The sequence below is a fragment of the Condylura cristata genome, unplaced genomic scaffold, assembly GCF_000260355.1.
Source record: "Condylura cristata isolate star-nosed mole 26May11 unplaced genomic scaffold, ConCri1.0 scaffold00007, whole genome shotgun sequence".
Classification (NCBI taxonomy): Eukaryota; Metazoa; Chordata; class Mammalia; order Eulipotyphla; family Talpidae; genus Condylura; species Condylura cristata.
This window is the reverse complement of record NW_004567108.1, coordinates 37016128-37038580: the sequence shown is the minus strand read 5'-3', so window position 1 is coordinate 37038580 and position 22453 is coordinate 37016128. Positions and strand designations below refer to the sequence as shown.

General features: G+C 36.0%; 2 protein-coding genes across 2 annotated transcripts in view; one reads left to right on the top strand and one right to left on the bottom strand.

Moving 5' to 3' along the window:
- GFM2 (G elongation factor, mitochondrial 2) overlaps positions 1-19047 on the bottom strand; it is a 31515-nt gene extending 12468 nt beyond the window's left edge. The window contains exons 1-14 of the mRNA XM_004678207.2: positions 18964-19047; positions 18167-18251; positions 16986-17043; positions 16451-16548; positions 14836-14961; positions 13911-13999; positions 13299-13387; positions 11936-11996; positions 11524-11703; positions 8331-8411; positions 6520-6668; positions 3991-4131; positions 3810-3909; positions 1526-1715 (exon numbers count right to left, since the gene is read on the bottom strand). Coding sequence (XP_004678264.1) covers positions 1526-1715; positions 3810-3909; positions 3991-4131; positions 6520-6668; positions 8331-8411; positions 11524-11703; positions 11936-11996; positions 13299-13387; positions 13911-13999; positions 14836-14961; positions 16451-16548; positions 16986-17043; positions 18167-18251; positions 18964-19026 — 1510 coding nt within the window. The 5' untranslated portion in view covers positions 19027-19047. The remainder of the gene's footprint in view (positions 1-1525; positions 1716-3809; positions 3910-3990; positions 4132-6519; positions 6669-8330; positions 8412-11523; positions 11704-11935; positions 11997-13298; positions 13388-13910; positions 14000-14835; positions 14962-16450; positions 16549-16985; positions 17044-18166; positions 18252-18963) is intronic.
- A 2703-nt stretch (positions 19048-21750) lies between these two features.
- NSA2 (NSA2 ribosome biogenesis homolog (S. cerevisiae)) overlaps positions 21751-22453 on the top strand; it is a 9155-nt gene continuing 8452 nt past the window's right edge. The window contains exon 1 of the mRNA XM_012721766.1: positions 21751-21798. Within this exon, the coding sequence (XP_012577220.1) occupies positions 21751-21798 (48 nt within the window). The remainder of the gene's footprint in view (positions 21799-22453) is intronic.

Here is a 22453-nt window from a genome sequence, read left to right as displayed (position 1 = left end):
TCACTCATTCATTCACTCATTCATTCACTCATTCATTCACTCATTCATTCACTCATTCATTCACTCATTCATTCACTCATTCATTCACTCATTCACTCATTCATTCACTTATTCATTCACTCATTCATTCACTCATTCATTCACTTATTCATTCACTTATTCATTCATTCATTCATTCACTCATTCATTCATTTATAACCAATTGCACAAGAGAACTCCAATTTCCTTCAATACTTAGGGGCTGTCTTATACTGAGATTTTTTTTTTTTTTTCATATAAACTCAGCTGGAAAGGTAAGAAAATGGAATTCCTACATAATAAGGATCTTCAGAAAGTTCATTCTTAAACAGTCTAAAATAGTAAATCAGTGAAGGTCTCAAAAAGAGATGATGCCCAAGCTGAGACCTAAAGAAAAATTCACTATTCCCTCAGCAGACAAGTTCAGCCATCATAGAACAAGAGAGAATAAATGCAAAGTAGGGTGGCTTCTTCCAGAAATCAGAACTACTTTACTATGGGAGTGTAAGGTATAAGTTAAGTTACTCTTTTTATTCTCATTTGGGTGCAAAAAGAGGGTTCAGAGTGAGGTTTTAAGAAGTGAGGTCAGGTAGCAAAGCTGATGTCAAAGACTGCTAGAAGCCTTTTCCTCTGCTCTGCTGCTGCCTAGCTGAAAGACCACACCTAGTAGACATCTCTGCACTGGCAGTCAGGTGTCAAAGATTTAGCCAATCACACCTAAGAAATTTTAAAAGGAAGAGGGACACGTGGCCTTTCCCCCCTTTCTTTTGTCAGGGACTCCAACGTGAACTGAGTGAGACTAGGAGCTGTGTCCCAGAGCAACCAGGGTGGAAAGACTGGACTGATGTCTGATGACACTGAAGCATCCTCTAACCCCCAGGATACCAACTCAAGGCAGACACCATAAGAGGGAGATACGAATCTTTGTCATGAAAGCAACTGTTATTTGGGGTTTTTTGACCGTATTTCACCAAAGTTAACTGAAGTGATACAACTGGACGCATGAGTTTTAAATACCATATTAAGGAGCCACTAAAAGTTTGAGCAAATATGCTAAAGAGTGAACTGTATGACACTCAAGAATACCAAACAAATCAACTATGAGGTGTGTGTATGTATACATGTGTATTTTTCTATCAAAGAATTATGGCGGTTGAGCTAGAAAATAGGAAATAGTTTTTACAAATTATGATGTGAAGCTGAGTAAGTTATGAATTGGTTACTATGAAATCTAACAGGAAGAACAGTCCTCACGGCAATTACTTAGAATTCCAATATAGCATCATGAGAGTAAGGAAGAAGATGAGAAAAATGACTAATACACGAGAAAAGAAAAAAATAAAAGGAGTTTGTGAAAGTCAAAACATCTTAAATAACACTCGACTAGTCACAAGAAGTGTCTACACATTCTGATAAAATTGAACACAACCACTTAAGAAATCCTTTGTCAATATAATGTTTATATAACTAACCAGAGCACTAATTGATACAACAAAACTACTTGTACCTGGCTGCTTAGCCACTGATGGGGGTTCTATGGTACAGAAGAAAACAGGTTCTGGAATCTCCACTCCAGCCAATAAAAGTCTCTCAGCTGCAGTGTTTTGTCTATGCTTCTTTTCTCCCTCCCTTCCGGCTCGACGAGCAGCAGCTAATGCACTGGACTTGGATGAGACTATGGTGTCTCCAGTTGCAGTCTGCAAGCAAATAAGAATTTTTGAAACAAAACAGACTATTTGGGAAGCACTCAGTGTTTCAGTAAGGCAAAAATTTTTTTAAAAAAAGCTACCATGGCACTTAAAAAAGAAATATCTAGGAATAAATTTAATCAAGGAGGTGGAAAACCTATATATACCTAAAATTATAAAAAAAAGTGGAAGAACAGAAAATATAAAGAAATGGGAAGATGCCATGCTCAGGGACTGGAAGAATTCACATCATTAAAATGGCCACATCACTTAAAGTAATATTCATATTTAATGAAATCCCTATCAAAATTCCAAAGCATTCTTCACAGAAATAGAGCAAAAAAAATCCTAAACTTATTTGGAATTGCGAACAACCCTAAAAAACAAAAACAAAAATTTTTGGGAAAAAAAAAAGTGGAGCTATACTCCCTGACCTTTATATTACCAAGAAATATTAATCAAACAGCACAGTGCTGAAAGAAAAACAAATAGATGAAGAAAAACTGAGATTCCGGAAATAAATCCAATGGCATGCAGCACTCACACACACACTCTGACAATTATTTTATGACAAAGGAACCATGAATGTACAATGGATGGAGCAAGAGAACTCTCTTCAATAAATATTGGGAAGCTGGCTAACCACAGAAGAATGAACTATCTAAGATGATACACAAAATATTAAAAGTGATTTAGAGACTTATAACCAGAAAATACATAAAAAAAATACATGTGGTATATTTCAATTCAGTGAGGAAGGCGTCTTTTGGGACTCAACTCCAAAGGCAAAGGAGCAAACGAAAGGAAAAATAATTAAATGAGGCTACATCAAACTGAAAAACTGTGCAACAGAAGAAATTCGTCAAAACTTGAAAACACACACTGAATGGGAAAAGACTTTACAAATCATACATCTAACAAGGTATGATTAATATACAAAATATACAAAGAAGTTATAAAAGTCAGCAACATTAAACAACCCAAATTAAACGTGAACAGAGAATCTGAATAGACACTTCTCCAAAGACATTCAGATGGCCCATGGCACATGTGAAGATGCTCATCATTTGGTTTGATATGCAAATCAAAACAATGAGATAGCACCTCACATCATGAGAACTCACTATTACCCAAAAGGCAACAAACAAGTGTTGGAAAGGATGCAGCGAGAAGGGAATCCTTATACACTCTCAGTGAAAATGTAAACTGATGCGGCCATTATGGAAAGTAGTCTATACAGACTGTATGAAAAGTTAAAAAAAGAGACTTCATGTGATCCAGTGATCACTTATGTGATCACTTATTTACCCAAATAGAAAAGCACTAACTGGAAGAGAGACAGACATCTCCAAGTACATCACATTATTTACAATAGTCAAGGGTTAGAAACAGCCTAAGAGCCCATCCACAAATGGCTGAATAAAGTAATTTTACATACAGATACACACACAATGGAATACTACTCGGCCCTATAATGGGAGGAAACCTTGACATCTGCAGCAATGTGGACAGTCCCTGAACATATTATCCTTAGTGATATAATCAGATGAAGAAAGATAAACACCCTGAGATTTAAGAATGCACAAAGTAAAAAAATAAGCTACTAGTCTATAAGGAAAAACAGTGGTTACCAGAAGGCGAGGGGGCAAGAGGGTTTATAACTTACACAAAGGGGGTCCTTGTATAGTTAAGTATGGAACTGGACTTTTAGTGGTGAAATAAAGTCATATAACCAGATGTTGACTTATACTGATGCACACTCAAAACATAATTTTATAATGCAATGTCAGCTCAATAAAAAGTTTCCTGACATACTGCAATGGGAATGACATTTTATATAAACTTAAAATATGTACACATCCAAGAACAGTAAGCAATTTTACTTGGCTTTGCAGTTTATATGGCTCCAATCCATACTGTTTTAAAGTCTTCTGTAATTTACTTTTCTTTCTACTAAATGTATCAGTTCAACAATGTTAATATGTTACAATAATTATTCTTCTAATGGATATTTGGTTGTTTATGCAATATTTCTACCACAAACATATACTTTTAATGAAATGTTTAAGTTACTATTGCCTGAGGAATCATTCTATCACTTACATGTTTGAGCCCAACAGTCAAAGCAATGTTCCCAGCACTCAGAGATGGGATTTCTATATGTTGGTCAGCAAATGGCAAAAGCAGGCGACTTATTCTCTCCCTATAAAACATGATTATTTATTTAGTAAAGTATTTTATAAAAAAAATACAGTTTTAAAAATTAACTTGGGCATCTACTTACGTGCAGCTTCCATTAATGTTGTGGACAGCCAACTGGGGTTTAATCATGCCTGAGTAAACACGCATAAAAACCAGTGGTCCTCGCTGCTTGTCATGAAGAACTTTAAATGCCAGTGCACATAAGTCACCCTGATACCACTGCCTATCAAATCAAGGAGACAGTCCAGAAAAGTTAAAATATACTTCCCATATATCTACACAACTAGATCTGAATCACTGCATAGACTTAGCCATGCTGTCCTCCAAAGTCCCCTCAGATCTTTTAAGTTCTCAGGCAGATTAAATAATGGTAACTATTCCCTCCACTGGACTAAATTTGTGACTTCTTGACATTAATTTCTCAAAACTAAAATCAATGAAGTATCTTCCAAATAGTCCATTGGTTTGCAAATAATTCCACTGCCAAGAGTTCCCTCCACAAAAAAATACACCCAGGAACATCACACCACCTCTCAAAAAACCTGTACATGGTAAGCAAATAAGTGTTTTCCAATTACTGCTTTCATATAAATGTACATCATAAACTTGAAATTGTTTATACAAATATATTCTTAGAGACGCATGTCCTTAAACTGGTGTTCACTGATAAGATTTCAGAGTTTGATTGCCTTTGAAACTGCCAAATGTGGCCCTCCCTGGTGGCGCAGTGGGTTAAAGCACAGCACTAAGCAGCTTTACGCCACTTCTGCATGAGTTTGGTCCCTGCCTGCCCCAGAGGAGATCCACATGGCGTGGCAGACTTCTCCTGACCTGCCCACTGCATCCTCAGCAGTGTACTTCTTTGATCTGCCTGTTCTGCTCCCCACTCTGTCTCTGGTGAATCCTCTCACCCTCTGCATCTCTGGCCTGTACCCCAGTTCTGTACGAATAAATAAATCTTATAAAGAAACTGCCAAATGTGTACATAAGTACATTTTCTGAGCAAATCTTACATTATGTTCAGTTAGTTTCTAAGGATTCTGAATCAAGCTGGAGACTCTGTATAGAACTTCTCCAATCTTATTGCAATTTTCGCCAATTTTTAACTTTATTTAACAAGTACTTATATAACTTACCACATAGTAAGCCCCGCTCCATGTACTTTATAAATGTTAACTCATTTGATGCTTGTAAAAATCCTAGGTCACAGGTCCCGTGCTCTGCATTTTACAGAGGACAAGCCATGCGGGAGAGCTGGCATTATGTCCGAATACATGCAGGCCATGCACACGGTCACTTCACCGTCTCTACAGTTTAGAGATAAGCAAAATGGCTAATGTGCTAGTTAACTCAACTGGATCAAGTTTTATCCCTGCCTGCCATTTTTGCAAAATGCTCACTCAGATTTTAGCTCATTTATTACTACACACAGTTGCCGTCAGTGACAACAGGAGTAAAATAACCTTTCAAAGCTGTGAAATACTTTCAGCTTCTTAAAAATCTTGAAATTTGGGCCCTCCCTGGTGGCGCAGCGGGTTAAAGCACAACACTAAGAAGCTAAAGCCACTTCCGCATAGTTCAATCCCCACCTGCCCTGGAGGTGACCCACATGGCACAGCAGACCTCTCCCAACCCGCCTGCTGCTCCCCTCAGCAGTGTACTTCGATGATCTGCCTGTTCTGCTCCCCACTCTGTCTCTGGTGAAGGCTCTCACTGCCCCTGAACTTCTGGCCTGTACCCCAGTTCTGTATGAACAAATAAATAAACCTTTAAAAAAAAAAAACTTGAAATTTGTAATACAAACAAACCTACAGTATATTTATTAAACATTCCAGTATACAGGTCTCAAATAATGTCATTTTACTATAACATTGGTGAAAAAAATTCATTCCATGTCAGGACCACTGTTGTATGTGGCACCTGCATGTTCCCCTCCTGTCTGCTCATGTGTCTCCTCCAAGGGCTATTGTTTCCTCCCACTTTCCCAAGATGTGTAGAGTAGGGTCTAAATTAGCCTGTCAAAATTGTCCCAGTCTCAGTGTAAATGTGTGTGCATGTGTCCTGTGACAGATGCTGTCCTGTCCAGAGCTGGTTCCTACCTCACATCCAAGCGGTCACAATAGGCTCCTGCCACTGCAATGCTGAACTGGAGTAAACGGTTTGGAAATGAATAAATGAATATAAATTGTTTAAAGTTAAAGTTATGTTTGGTCTTTATTCAGAGGTTTTATGATGTTCTGTGACGAGAATCATGCCACAGGAACTTAGCTCCTGTTAATACAGTTAGTCTATGGTCAAATTGTTTTCATTAACCTTGTTTTGCTTAAAGTTGCAGTTTTCAAGAACTAAGCACAATGTTAAGTGAGGACTTACCATACTACTTTTTTAAAAATCTAAAATGGCAGGGTCAACATATATACTCTGCCCAGCAAAATGCCACACTAATGGGCTCTATCACTGTATACAGAGCTGGTTACAAGAGATAACAAGTGTCCCTTTTCAAATAAAAATTATTATGGCTCTATGTATTGTTTATAGTGATAGTTCACCAATGTCACAAAGTATGACCCACTTGCCTACATGATTTTAGTCTGTGTACTTGCATACTTACAGAAATTCATAGTTGTGTTCTTCAGGTGAAGGCAAATACATGGTAATAGCATCTAACAAGGGTTGAATACCTTTGTTTTTCAGAGCACTTCCACAAAGTACAGGCACAGCTGTCTGAGCCAGTGTTACTCTATGTATTGCAGTCTGTAGCTATAAAGCAGGGATATAAATAAGTATTCTGTGCGTGGTATACTATCTCAGTCAAATTTTCAAATACATCAGAATTGGAGGCCTTCTGAAACAATCATGCAAAACAGCACTCTTCAGTACATTCTCATTCTTTATGATGCTACTGCTCATATTTTTTTTATAACATCAATAGCTACCTGGTTGAGTATTTGCTTATTAGACAATAATATTTTTTTGTTATTTGCTCTTCATTTACTAGACTATAAAATCCATGAGTTTTATAATAACACTAACTTCCAGAAACCAGAAGTGCTTAAAATAGAGTCGGTGGTCAAAACTAATTCTTGAATAAATGAATTAGCACATCTGTGATTTAGTCTTGATAGTCTAAAAGAAGACTTGGTAAAAAGTAAAAAATACATACATTATTACACATTACTCAAATGAATTAGATCCAAATTAAATAAAATCCAAGGAAAATGAGAGCTCAGAGAAAGTTTAAAAGGTCTCAAAACCAAGAAAAGCTTAGGTGTGTTTGTATAAATAGTAAAAATGGTAAGTCAATCTCACTTTACATGGTGAGCTCTTTGAAAACAGAAATCATGTTATATGACCACAGAGTTAATCAACATCACATTTAAATGTTTAAATATTAAATATAAAATTTCAAAATGGACTCAAAGATCACATCATTCAAAGGAAAAAGTCACCTTTTTCCCACTTTTACCTTTAAGTGGCTCAAAATAATCTACAGAACTTATGTTTTTAATTCTTTTTGTAAATAATAACTAAGGGGCCCTCCCTGGTAGCGCAATGGGTTAGGACACAACACTGCAAGCTGGCCTCAGTCTCAGTGCAAGTTCGATCCCCGCCCCAGAGGTGACCCACATGGCACAGCAGACCTCTCCTGACCCACCAGCAGCTCCCCTCAGCAGTGTACTTCGTTGATCTGCTTGTTCTGTTCTGCACTCTGTCTCTAGTAAATACTCTCACTGCCCCAGACCTTTGGCCTGTACCCTAGTTATGTATGCATAAACAAATTAAATAATAATAATAATAATAATAACAACTAAGCAAATTTTCCAGGATTATCTTGGGCCTGTTTTGCATATTACTAACTAGAAACTTTACATGTCAAGTCTTATGTTTCAAAAGGAAAAACAAACAGTAAGTGTGCCAAAGTCATGGAGGAAGATTCCTGGCAGAAAACAGGCATAACTTGAAGATATGTAATAATTCAATTACTATCAGCATTTACTTGCCCTTTTCCTGATGTAATAAATTCAAAATAAAAAAATGGGCTATCCTATGAATTTCCATTAAAACTGCAAGCAGACTCAGGAAAAAATGTGAGGGAATAAAAAGACCATGGTGGAAGTCTGAAAATCCAATTTTAAATACAAAATTTCTACACATTATTTCCTTAAAAATACTTGAAGAAATGATCAGAATGAAAAGTATGACTAATTAGCTGATCCTGAGTGAATATTAGCAAAAATTCAACTTAATTTTATAAAGTATATCTGAAAATAAAAAAATTGTTATTTAAATCCCTATGATAGTAATAACTTTGCTATGTTAATGCTCTTCTATTTTTTGTTTAACTTAAAATTTTCTAATCATTTGTAAAGATTTTTAAAAACAACTTGAAACAGAAATCCAAATATATATAATAAAATTTACCTTTTCAGCTGGTAGCAAATCAAAATTTTCACTAAATTCTCCTAAAACCAAGTCAGCGAATTCATCATCCAAATCTGCGACCTGTAAAGAAAGGCTTTTGTTTTATAATTTGTGTATTTTGTCATAACTATTAGGTCTAAATATTCTTACATTATCAATACATGTAAATATTCTAAAATATAATAAATATACATCCTCCAGATATTTCATGACATCTACATGACCTCTCTTATCCAGAATTTTCTTCCAAAAGGAGACCAAAAATTGAAGAAATATTATTAGTTTTCCCAATTCATGGGAAGTCAGATGAACCTGATGAACCATCTCAACACAGTAATAACTACTTAGAATGCACCAAAGAAATTAAGGAAGCATAGAATTTACAACCAATGATAACACATGCACATATATGTGTGTATAATTTTTAGATAAATTTAGAAATCTTTGTTCATAAAGTTTCATTTGGTATTCTTCTAATAATTCTGAATGTTCAACAGATCACCTAAGACAGTCAAACTGAAAGAACTAATTTTGCCGTAACCCTGCATAGATGGAATTTATTTAGGTTATGGGCACAGGTATCTTATCTTTTCAATCATAAAAATATAATTCATGTTTATGTCCTTTTCATAATTGCCTACCTATATGAAACAGAATTACTCTGCAACAAAATTGATGAAACACTTTTAAAAGTATCTAACAGTATAAGGGGGCAAAACACGGTAAGAAAAACACTGTTAACACAACTAACTAGAGCAGAAACCATCCTGCTGAAAAGCAGCATATGTGATGGTGAAGAAGAGCTTCTGGAATCACATTACCTAGAAATGGCTCCACTACTTACTTGTTCAAAATCTGCAGTCAAATTATTTTGCTTTTCTTTGCCTTGGTTACTCATGGAAATGCTTGTATCTACCTCACAGTGATGTTGTGAGGATATTTTTTCAGAACATCAATCATACAATAAGTATTACTGTTATTACTGTTTACCTTTAGCACGCAGGAAGCAGAAGATTCTAGTCCATACTAATCTTATTCACTAATTAAAAAAAATTTTAACTGTAAAGTACACATAACAAAATTTAACATCTAACAAGTTCTAAGTGTACAGTTCAGTAGTGTATATTCACATTGACATACAAATCAACCTCCAGAATGTTTTTATCTTATTAAAACCCTACATCCATTAAATATTTATTCATTTGTGCACCCAATCCAGCAACTATCATCTATCTTCTGTTCCTATGAATCCAACTATGCTAGATACCTCATATGTATGTGCAATGATACAGTATTTGAGATTTTCATGTGTGGGCATGATTAGCTTACTTCAAGTAGCCTAATGTCCAACATTCATGCATGTTGTAGCATATACCAGAATTTCCTTCTTTTCTGAAGCTGAGTAACACTATTTATTGTATGCACATACCACATTTTGTTTATCTATTCACCCATGAATAGATAGGTTGTTTCTGTCATCAGTACTGTGAGTAATGCTGCTATGGCTATAAATATATAAGTATGCATGTTTTGAAATGTTGCTTTCAACTATTTGGATATATGCCCTGAAGTGGAATTGCTAGATCATACGGTAACTCATTTCAATTTTGTGAGGAACCACCATACAGTTTTCCACAGTGCCCCCACCACCTTCATTCCTGCCAAAACACAGAAAGGTTAGTTTCCCTACATCCCTGTCAACGTTTCCTCTAATTCTAATGGTGTGATGTGGTCTTTTTCTCTAACTTTATCCATATCTAAATATTCCTTGTATTTAGAATATAATCATCTAGCGATCATCTCAAATCTTTATTTTCATTATATATAGTCATGTGCTAGAATATGGGATATATCTGCCGACTACAGTGCAACATTTTTTTCTTTCTACCTTTTAGTAGAAGACATAAAACACAAAACCCCAAAGGAGAATAACTGACTAATAAATATCAATTCCATTATTATCCATTGTATGTCCCATATCAAAAGGCATGAAAGTTTAGCTCTAACCTTATCCAGCTCTGCTACAGTTGTTCAACAACTATTCTAAGCAATCTAAGCCTCCCCTTCTTCATCTGTAAAATGGGGATTAATTTAAGGTTGGGGTGAGCATTAAATAATATATGTGAATACTTGAGCTAGCAGCCAGTAAGTCCTCAATAACTACTACCCAATAATAAACAGTAATTATAATTGCTATGCTAGTGATAAAGTTCATGATTACTACATATCATAATGAAAAAATTACTTCAAAAATAACTACATAAAAATGAATAAAAAAAATTAAAGCTAATCAGACCTATTCTCACAGTTTAAAGTTAGCAGTGAAAAGTCAAAGGGCTCATAGTCAAATACTTTTCTCTATCTTAAGACTCAGGGAGTTTACGTAAGGTACATTTTACTTAATTGCTCGCTACATTAACACATTGATAAATATTATCACCATTTACAATCTTACTATTTTTTATTAAACTTTGAGGGAAGATGAGGTCCAGAGTTATATACTAACTATGAAAATAGTTTTAAAATTTTCTAAACAATCTGACATCTAGTAAAGTGAAAAATGAACATACCCTTTGACCCAGCAATTCCACTCCTAGGTTTAACCATAAAACAAATTCTTGCACATGTGCGCAAGGAGATAAATACAAGGATGTTCACAGCAGCACTGTAACTGCAAAAAAGAGAAAACAACCTCAAAGTCTACCCACAGGACAATAGACAAACTGTGGTATAATCGCATACTGTAACACTAAGCAAGATAGTAAATAAACTATAACTACACATAGCTACATGTATATCTCATCAACAAAATGTTGACCAATGTTATTAACAGTAAAATTACATTTATGTAAAGTCCCAAAACAGGCAAAGCCAAGTTCTTTCAGGACACATATATTTGTCATAAACTATAAAGAAAAGCAAATGGAAGATGAATATTACAATTAAGATAGTGGTTGCAAGATAAACAATTAGTGGAGAGAAAAATGAAAAGTACACACAGCAAACCAAGAATGTTACTAATAGTCTATATTTTAAGCTGGGTGGTGCAGCTATTGGTTTTCAGTGTATTATTCATTATACTTTACGTATATCTAATATGATTTTATATGACATTTTACAATAAATAAAAAATGTTAAATTTCTAATTACTTAGGTAATTTAGATAATTTTAAACTCAAACTGTTTATTTTACTTGTTCAATTAAGGCATTCCTTGCTTCTGTTGTTTCCTTCAGCAACTTTGGATCACTCGTTTCCAAGAGAGGTTTTCTTTCGAAGTCTTTTCCGTCATCTGAATTGGGATGCCAAAGAAGTTTTTCTTTATTTATTATATCCACTACCCCTTTGAAAGCTTTAGCTTCTCCAATAGGTAACTATAAGTCAAAGTGAGAGCAACATTATTAAATGATCATTCATTTGGTACTGTGCTGGCAATAAAACTTATCTAGGTGTACCACTTACCCCAAGTAATTACCATTCTTACCATAATAAATAGCTATTTTTATCTGTGTCCCAACTTCTTCCACAAAGGATTTGCTAGCTTCTGAAATGTATGCATGTCACAATAAAATGAAGAAACTGAGAAGGTGCTATTGATTAAATTACCTGTAAAAGCAATGGTTTTGCCTTCAATTTCTCTCTGATGCTTTCAACTGCATAGTTAAAACTGTAGAAAGATAATTATAGCCAAAAAAAAGTTAAGATTATAAAAATGGGTTTGAAACTGTCCTATAACTGTAACTCTTTTCATTTCCCCTAATGTTCACCATTTAGCAAGTTTCCATGGGATGTCCTGAATAAACTTAATACCTTGTCACAGTGAGCATTACACATGTTGGCATTTATCCCTTTACATTAGTAAACTCTTGGTTTACTCAAAATATCCACATTCTCCTCTCCCAATTCCATTTTGTTGAGAGCATTATTACCCAGCAGCTAAAGAATATCAAGGGAAAAGGAAGAGCCTCCTTCTGTGAGGCAACCATAAGAAACAATTCTCTCCCCTCCCCCAACTTTAACAATGGGGAGTACCATAACTTCCAGCAATACAAAGACTATACCTTGTAACTGTAAACAGGATAAGTGGACTCAGTAAGACATCACCAGCTAGAACCCTAAACAGGAGGATACAGCCTCTGCACAGTAGAGCCTAGATGACTGATCACCTATCAGACCTCTATCACTCCCAGCTTGTTATTTAGTCTATGAACTAACTGTTCAGAAGTATTTTTTAAAGTGGGATAGAATTGGGATTCCACAATTTATATTTACTCTATAGGGAACAGTTGCTTTTTTTTTTTTTTAAAGATTTATTTATTTGTACATACAGAACTGGGGTACAGGCCAGAGGCTCAGGGGTGGTGAGAGGCTTCACCAGAGACAGAGTGGGGAGCAGAATAGGCAGATCGAGGAAGTATACTGCTGAGAGGAACAGCGGGCGGGTCAGGAGAGGTCTGCCACACCATGTGGTCACCTCTGGGGCAGGCGGGAATCGAACTCATGCAGAAGTGGCTTTAGTTTCTCATTGCTGTGCTTTAACCCGCTGCGCCACCAGGGAGGGCCACGGAACAGTTGCTGTTTAAGTTATTTTTGTTTAATAACACATTTATTCCTTTAGTCGAACCACCTCTACAAAGAGTCAAAATAAAAGGTTTAAGGTTTTTTTTTTTACGCAATTTAGGTCTCAAGAGCTTAAGTTACATATAGAGCACATCTCAGCCTCATGTTTCCTAAACACATTTAATTGGCCCTTTTAAGACACCTAATAAAATAGAAAAGCTGGTTCCAGGATACCAACAACGAGATTTTAAAATTATTCTTAAATTAGCAAACCCTAAATTGGTTAAGGATTAGGGCAATTCCTCTCTGAATTTCCAACACACTTAAATTCACCTTCTAAATGTATAGTTCATTGAAAGCTCAAAATGTATTCTCATTTTGCTAAGTCATAGAGTTACACTTTAAGTACCTTGCTCCAGTTTTGTCCATCTTGTTTAAAAAACAGATGCGAGGTATCTTGTGTTTATCAGCTTGCTTCCACACGGTGAGGGTCTGTGCCTATTCAAAAGGAAAATACATACAGTTGACAAAAAAAACTTATTACACATGGAGTAGACACACCTGATGTTAATGTTCAAAGTACAGTTTAGTAACTGTGACCAAAGTAATTTAAATCTTATCTCATCAAGTCTCAAGTTTCTCTTTCTGCTGCTTATAAAATATTTGTATTCTTTGAGCACAGGTTTCCCACTGTCAAGCCTGTCACTTGACACCCCATGGCAATCAGGGCTACCAGAATTCATCAAACTCTGGCAGGCTCACTCACTAACTTGAAAGTAAGGCTCTTTTCAGTTCTCATCATTAACTTCCCTGTGTGTTAGAAAGAGTAAAACAGTTTGCTTTTACTGTGAAATATCTGAAGTAACATATAGAGCAAATCTCCGTATTAATTTCCAACTTCCTTTAACCATAATTTGATTTTGACAAATTTACCAAATAAAGGGTTATAGTTAAATCCGATACATACTATTTAAAAAAAAAAATCATTCTCCTCTGTCTTCACTTTGGCAATAATTTTTACCTCTACACCAGCTGAGGCATCAAATACAGCCACTGCACCATCCAGCACTCTTAAGCAGCGCTCAACTTCCAAGGTAAAGTCAACATGACCTAAGAAAAAGATGAGAAGTAAGACTTGAAAGGAGGGTCCGAAATAGTTATTTCCACATTCATGATCTAGGAGCACTATTCCCAATAGTCAAAAATAAACAGTCCAAATGTCCATCAATGGATGAAATGGTATATACACAAAATGTGTTAAACAATGGAATACTATGCAGCCTTAGAAAGAAAGGAAATTCTGTCAATTGTGAAACCAGGGCCTCCCTGGTGGCACAAAGGATGAAATCTCAGCACTATGAAGCTATCTGCAGCCACTGACGCATGCGTTCAATCGCTGGCCAGAGAGCTGACCCACATGGCACAGCGGACCTCTCCTGTTTCACTTTCAGCAGTGTATTTCAGTAGATCTGCCTGTTCTGCTCTCCACTCTGCCTCTGGTGAATCGTCTCACTACCCACCCCCACCACATACACACCTCTGGCCTGTACCCCAGCTTTCGTATACATAAATAAATGAAATAAATCTTTAAAAAATAAATAAAACAATGTGTACATGAGTAGGTAGTTGGGTAGTCAAGGTAACCTAGAGGACTATATACTGAGGAAAATAAGCCAGTCAAAAAAGGACAAACACTGTAAGAATCTACTGTATGATTCAAAGTATCTGGAGTAGTTAATCTCATAGTCATAGAATTGTTACAGGGAGGAGGAAGGGGATCCGAGATGAAATGGTTAGTTTTTACTTCTGCAAGGTAAGTTCTGAACTTAAAACGTTAAATATGTTAAACTGTATGATTTTTATACAATTTGCAAAAATACATGTAATACAAATTATAAAACCCTCAAGTGATGCAGCATTTCTGCACTGCTGAAACAGCACCATACCTGGTGTATCAATTAGATTAATTCTATACCCCTTCCAATCGAATGTAACAGCGGCTGATTGAATCGTTATGCCTCTTTCTCGCTCTTGAGCCATGAAATCTGTCACTGTGTCTCCATCATCAACATCTAACCAGGAAAAACATGACATAAGCAGAGTGGCAAGCATTTTTTATTGGTACTTGATATTTAATTGACAGTTAAAGAAAAACTGTTCAGAAAATATTAGGCTTAATATTTAGAACCCTCGATCTTTCTCCAGGTAATCTTTATTGTATAAAAAGCTTTTTCAGCAAGATTAGTAATTTTGTCATTAAATTCAATCTTCTTAAACAATGAAGATTAAAATCTATCTAAATATTTTAATTTCACGGATCCGTATATGTGCTTCATTTTTCCTAGTTTAACCTTCATTACCCCTTCTTTATCTGACATCCCTCACACCTGGTAAGAGCAATGTGGTGAAAGAGCAAACAGACCTAGATTGAAATGCAAATTTATTACTTCTTATTCTATCATAATGAACAAGTTACTTAACCAATTCCAGAGCCTAATAGACTACATTTCAAAATCATCATGCAGTTTTTGAAAAAGAATCACTTTCACTCTTTGCATTATGGACCTCCTGAACTCCATCTCAAAATTTCAAATTGTTTTATCAGATATAAAGCACCCTATAATGATGCAAGGGTTAATGCATCAGAGAACCATGAAAACCATGAACATATATTAGTCAAATACATAATTTCAAAATCACCATACAAAAATCCACATACCACAAACTTGCTGAATCTTAATTTACAGAGCGGAACCTTACATTTTTAGAAAAACAACCAAACCAAAAAAGAGAGAGAGACTACAGGGGAATTTAAATGTGTATTCCCCATCAAAAATCAAAGTATTTAATGTTTCAATTCAAAACTTAGGTAAATAATACTACCACTATAGGTTAAGGGTTAACAAAACTTTCTTCCTCTGCAAGAGAATTTAACCTCTAGTTCATTTTACAGTTCTCTCTATAAACCAGAAAACAGAAGTATGTGAACTATGTAATTAAGCAACACTATCTCATGAAAAAATAATTTGTGAATGGGGAAAAGCTATGAATAAATCATAAAAATATGGTGGAACGTCAGAGCCTGAGGTTTCCCTGAGAGGGGTATCACATGTCCTTTGTGAAACCTAAGAGCTGTGATCATGGAGCGCTAACATGAGATTCGTCTAGATGAGCCTTTAAGCCAAGGTGGCACCTTACCTACATATATTGTTCCCTTGCACTTTGAGGTGGCCACAGAGGGTAATTCCCATATAGCTATGTGGATTGCTACAAGCTATGGGGTGAAAACCCTACTGTTGGTCTCTTTTAAACTACGGTCCCTATTCTATCATTCTCTGAGTAGACCAGTGCCAACTGTGGCAGTCTGAAAGTCTGAATGGTTAGTTGAACCCAAGGAGATCCTTTGGTGAATGCTGCAACAACCTTATCTTTATGTTGTGATTTGGAGATCAGTGTCTCCATGTCACAGTCAAGATTTGCTAAGTTGACTACTTAATCAAAATATTTCCCAATGATGTTTTTACTAAAGGGGGCTTGGGAAGAGGAGGAATCCATTCTAACCTCCCAGTGATCTTGTGTATCCAGAATAGTACAATATTCTTTCTGTGGTGGTAGTTTTCCCTGCATCAATATGAGCCATAATTCCAATATTACGAATTCTGTTTAAAAGAGGCAAAAAAAAAAAAAAAACATGTATTAAAAAGTGGGCATTTTAAAAAGTAAAACCAAAATATCATCACTACGCTAGTTTCAAGTTGATTAATATTTCAACAATTTATATACTGGCATGAAAATTAGGAAAAACATATTCCTATCACATTATTCTGACAAAACAGCTAAGTAACAAAAGAGCTATCTAGGACCTTGTAACTTATTTCTCTGAAAAGTGTGCTGGTGCTACATTAAAATTTTTTAGGACTGAATTAAAAAACAAAAACTTTAAAAATATATACCAATGTTTTTTCATAATTAGGTAAGGCAGAAAAAAAATCACAGAAGTTAGAACGTTCACTAATTTCTAAATTAAGCTCTTGAGAGAAATCTAACTTCTGATGGCAGTCAATGGAAAAGACAGTGTGTCAGTGACAGTACTTACTTAGCTATTGGAGGACTGATGATGGAATGAAGGGATTTGATATCACTCCCTATTAATCCTAATGGAAAGAGGGTGAAAAAAAATATGAAGTATTAAATTTAAGAGGTTGTCCCTAATTTAAAATGAAAGAAATTAACATAAAATCCAAATTAAACTCTCTTATCTAAAATGTCCCCAAGTAATCTCTAAAGAAAAAAGCAGTAAAAATTTTAAACAATTTCTAGATCATATCATTAGCAAAACACTTATTCTAATCTCTGCCACCATCTACAATTTCATCGATAGAATTAGAACAATAATTTTAAGGTACAAGTAGATCCTGAAACAAAGTGAAATGAAAAATCAGTCCTGTGAACCTGCATTTTTCAAGGCCCAAGGAACTAACAGTAATTCTTATTATCAGTCAATAATTAACTTTTCTACAGTTTTGAACCCACTTCACGCAGCCATCCCAATGACAATGCCCTTAAAGATGGTCTTCTAGGTACCACTGAGAAGATCCTATAATTAACATTTCTAAAAGGCTAAGTAGTATTTGTAGGATTTTAAAAAAAGCAAAACCTATAATGATTTAAACTAGTTTTCCCAAAATTCTGTTATACTTGAAAACAACACAGTAGCTTGAAGATTAAGACGTACCCTATACTGCAACAGTTAAATATGCATGCAAAAAATATAAAAACTGAGCCATATACCCATAATACAAGTCATTAAATTCACATTTCCTTACAAGTCACATAGCCAGTCAGTAATTTTACTCCATTATTTTCCCATGACAAAGACAGTAATTTGAACAGCAACTGAATGAAACTAGCTTCACTGAGTCTCCCCTGTGCTTACTTCAAATACAAGAATGATATTCAGAACAGCTTTTATTAACCACATTACCTACGCTATACAATCTTAGATAAATAATACTCTTAGCAACCTTCAAAATAAATCATTCTGTCACACCTCTACCAGAAAATAGTTTGGATAAAAACCAAAAGTGGAGCAGAAAGTATTCTGCAGTAAGAGTCCATGCAAATGCACATGCTCAACTGTTGCGCCAGCTCTCCCCTTTTGGAGCCTATTAGGATGGCCAGTGAGGAGCAGATGTTTACTTAGTAAGGGAGATGCTTACAGACTGGAGAGGGAGAAGAAAGTAGTTTAAAGAAAATGAGAAGAATCTGACTTTATACCTGGTAGGGAACTATAACTTCTTCCATGATGTACAGATGGTTTTAAACTTTTAAAACTTGTTCTTATTTTACAGCAACACATATTCTAGTGAGGAGAAAAAGAAATGACATTATTTTATTTTAGCATGACTTATTACAGTAGTTTTAACATCATAACTAGGGTCAGAGAACAAAATACTTTAAATCTCCTTAAAGTAATCTCAATTAACTCCAATTCTTTTAAAAAGTGACAAACTTTTAATACAACAATTATAATACAACAATAAAGGTAAAATTATTACAAGTCTGCTAGTCTGAGCTGATCATAGAGTTATGGATCCCCGAGATGTGCAGCATCGGCATCACTGGGAACTTGTCTGAAAGACTAATTCTCACAACCTGCTTCAGACAAGAGAAGTAAATCTCGGGGGATAGCGCTGAGTCACCTGTTTCAACAAGGTCTCTGATATAGCAGCTTGAGAACCATGACCCTCAGAAAGGTTAAAACAAGGCCTCTCACACCCAGACACCCCTTCGCTGTCCTCTGCAGCTGCTAAGAGCCAGTGGGGGACATGAACACCGAAGGAAACTGTAACAGACTGGGGCCACTAGTGACCTCAAAGTGGGCTTGAGGGGCTTCAAAATGCTGCACAAGGATTTTAAAGAAGCAAAATGAATTTATAGCCTGATAAAGCATGCTGCTTCTAGGTCACAAGTCCTCTCACACTCCCGATTAAGAAACTGCTGAAGGTAACTGGCACTTTCAGGCAATAAAGTAAGGAACACCGCAGTACACTTCATTTTAAAGAAAAGCTTACATTAACATGAAAACTGGATATATTCTTATGGTTCACTGCGAATATCCTCAAGTTGAACAACATCGTGGCCTTCTAAACTGTTCTCTGGGAAAAAAATGTACAAAATTATAAAAATAAGTTGCAAACATCTGAAAACCATGTATTGAAACATTCTAAAATAGGAAAATGGATTCTAACATAACAGAACATAAAAGCTCATAAAATATAATTTGATTAGGATAAAAGCTCATAAAATAATACAATTTGATTAGCCATTGCAACTAACCTTTAAGAAATTAACACTTGTGAAAACCTGGTATAGCATGTGAAAGGGCCCACAATTTTCTGAAGACTTAAAATATTTCTCCCTTGATGCAAATTAAAACCACAATGAGATACCACCTCCCCCCAGTGAGAATGGCACATCTTCAAACAACTAGCAACAACAAATGTTGGCGAGGATGTGGAGAAAAAGGAACTCTCCTGCACTGCTGGTGGGAATGCAAACTAGTACAACCACTATGGAAAACTGTTTGGAGGTTCCTCAAACTGCTAAACATGGAGCTTCCCTACCACTCAGCAATCCCACTCCTAGGTATCCACCCAAAAGATACAAAAACACTGATTGAAAAAGATACCTGCACCCCCATGTTTACTGCTGCTTTATTTACAATTGGAAAAACATGGAAGCAGCCCAAATGCCCAAAAGTAGATGACTGGATAAAAAAGATGTGGTACATGTATACAATGGAATATTACTCAGCAACCAAAAAAGAGAAACACATGTCTTTTGCAGCAACTTGGATGGAGCTGGAAAAGATCATGCTTAGTGAGATAAGCCAGAAAGAGAAAGAAAAATACCGGATGGTTTCACTCATAGCAGGAGTATAATGGACCAGGCGAGAAAATAACAAAAATAATGAGCAACCATATACCAGAGACATTTTGCGGGGGTGGAGTGGAGAATGGGATCAAAAGGGGCGGGGGGAGGAGAGAAGTACACGGGATTATGGTGATGGGAAATCGCCAGGATTACAATTGAGATGGAAAAAAAAATGTACAAAATGATGTAAAAATAAACTTATTAAATAAAAATCTATGTTTCTGCTTGCATATTGTACTTCATAACTAAAAGGAAAAAAAAATATTTCTCCCTTTCCCAACCACATGTTTAATTAGACTTGGTTTTCTCCATACAAGGTGTTGTGTTCTTTAAGGCAGGTATTAAAGAAACTTGCAAAATTATAAAGCTATGTAAAATAAACAACCCCCAAATGTGTTTTATTTTGAAAAACAAAGTATTTTTCATAAAGTTAACTTACTTATTTACAACCTAGTGGCTGTATTACTTCTAAATGGATACAATGTTTTAAAGTCTTATTTAATTTCTAATATTTAATTATCAATCATAACCCACATGTAGCGCCAGCAAGTACAGGGCAGGTTCTCTGTCGACTGGGCAGACAGGTGAAGGCTAATACCCGAGCCCCAAGCGCCTTTTTCAGGCTTTAAAGCTCTGTGTAAGCTGACTGCTGCGGGGCAAGCGCGCAAGGGGAAGGGGAAGGGGATAGGGGTGAGGGCTGGCAGATCTCCTAGCCCCGAGAGAATCTTTACACGTTGGGTTCTTTCTGGCATCAACTGGTGTTCTCTCCATCTCACATCTTACCCGCCCTCCCCTTTCTCTACGTGACGGCCCTAAAGCCCCGTCCAGGCCCAGCTGTGCCCACTCACGCTGCCCTCTCCACACCCCAGGTATCGGTCATCGGGCAGTGGCCCCATCCCACACCCCGAGCACCACAGGCATTCTAGGCTGCAGGTGATAGCTGCAGAGGCTAGAGGCATAAAGCCTGAGCAATCTTCATTATCTCACATAACATAAACATTAAGTTCTGAATCACTTTTCAGCACGTGAAGGGGTTGTATAAAGCAAAAATTTTGAAAATCATTCCGACACTGAGTTTCCCAAAGTAAAAAGTGCCTATGACTAATTTAGGTTACAGACAAAAACTGTTTACTAAGTAAATATTAGGGAAAAAGCTGAAAACAATCTATGATTGTATGGATGGTGTTTAAAGTCAAAAGAATTTACACAGAAATGTGAATATTAAGTAAATATCTGACTTTCAGATACCATCAGTCATAAAAAGTAGTGCTCAAGTCACTAATTGGGAAACACTGCTTTAACTCTTTACACATGGACTTCAAACAACCTCATCTTGTCACTTCCCTGCTTAAAAATCTTTACATGTTTCTAATTCAACAAATCTGTTCCCAATTGCTTTCAGGTTTTACATTCTAATCCCTAGTCTAGAACGGGAGCTCTGGCGAAAATTCCCCAGGCCCATCATGTTTTAAGAAACCTTCACACCCTTGCCTGTAATGTTACCACAGCCTAAAAGCAGTCAAAGAATCCTCAAGCTGCCTACCACGTAAATTTCTATTCAATCTTCAAGCCCCAGCTTGGAAGCCCTTTCTAATCTCCTTTGAAGTTTTAAAGCTACACAAGGAGCTAGTTATTCACTAAAAATATAAAAATGAGTAACACCTGATCCCTCATTTCCAGAAATAGATTAACTTTAAAAATCCTAGTTTGCTTCCTGCATATCATAATAAACATTTCATTTGTAATACTAATTGCAAAGCTCTTAATACTGTATTTGTTCTGCCTCTTTAACATAAATAAGCTCGATTCTCCAGTTTCTAAAGTAGTTCTCACATCCTTGTGGTTTTTAACTTCTAATCTATAACAATAAACACTATCTAAAGTTCCAGAGAAAATCACTTAACTATACTGTTATGCCTGTCAAAATGCAGAATGGCTATCTAGCATATATATTTGGTAGCTGTAACAAAGAGGTAATCACAGTCAATCTGGCTACTGCCGGGTATACAAGAAGTCATTTTTAAAGACAGCTTTTCTGACATTACTCTGTGTAGGGTATTTCTATCCCGTCATCATAGATAAATAATAAATGACAAACAACGTAGTGGACCACGTTGTCTCCTCTATTTTATACAATCAAAACGTAACCATTGCTTATCCTGTAGAAGTTCGTTCATTTTCTATTACTGACACAAAAGGGGAAAAGGGCATTGGTGACTTTGAGAATTGTTAATAAAAAACACACATGCGTTCACAATTAAACCTATTAAAAATGTTCATAAGCTCAGTTACTCTAGGAAACAATAAAATCTCATAAAGTTAAGCACAGGAAACCAACAACCTACACAAAACTGAATCACGTTCCGGACTGTGGCTGTAATTAAGGGAACGCCTGGGATTGCAGTAAAGATGTAAACCTGGTAGTTTTCTTAATGTGATGTACTTTTCTGCAGCGAGTTCTTTCATGGCATTGAAGTGTCCACTAGATGCAAATGTATTCAGCACTTTGTCCAGTGCAAACGGCCTCGGAAGTTTCAGAAATTGGTCTAGAAAACAGACAGCGGTCTTTTCGGACAGTTAAGACACCGTAGCTTTACTTTCCTACATAATAAATCTTCATTCCTCAAT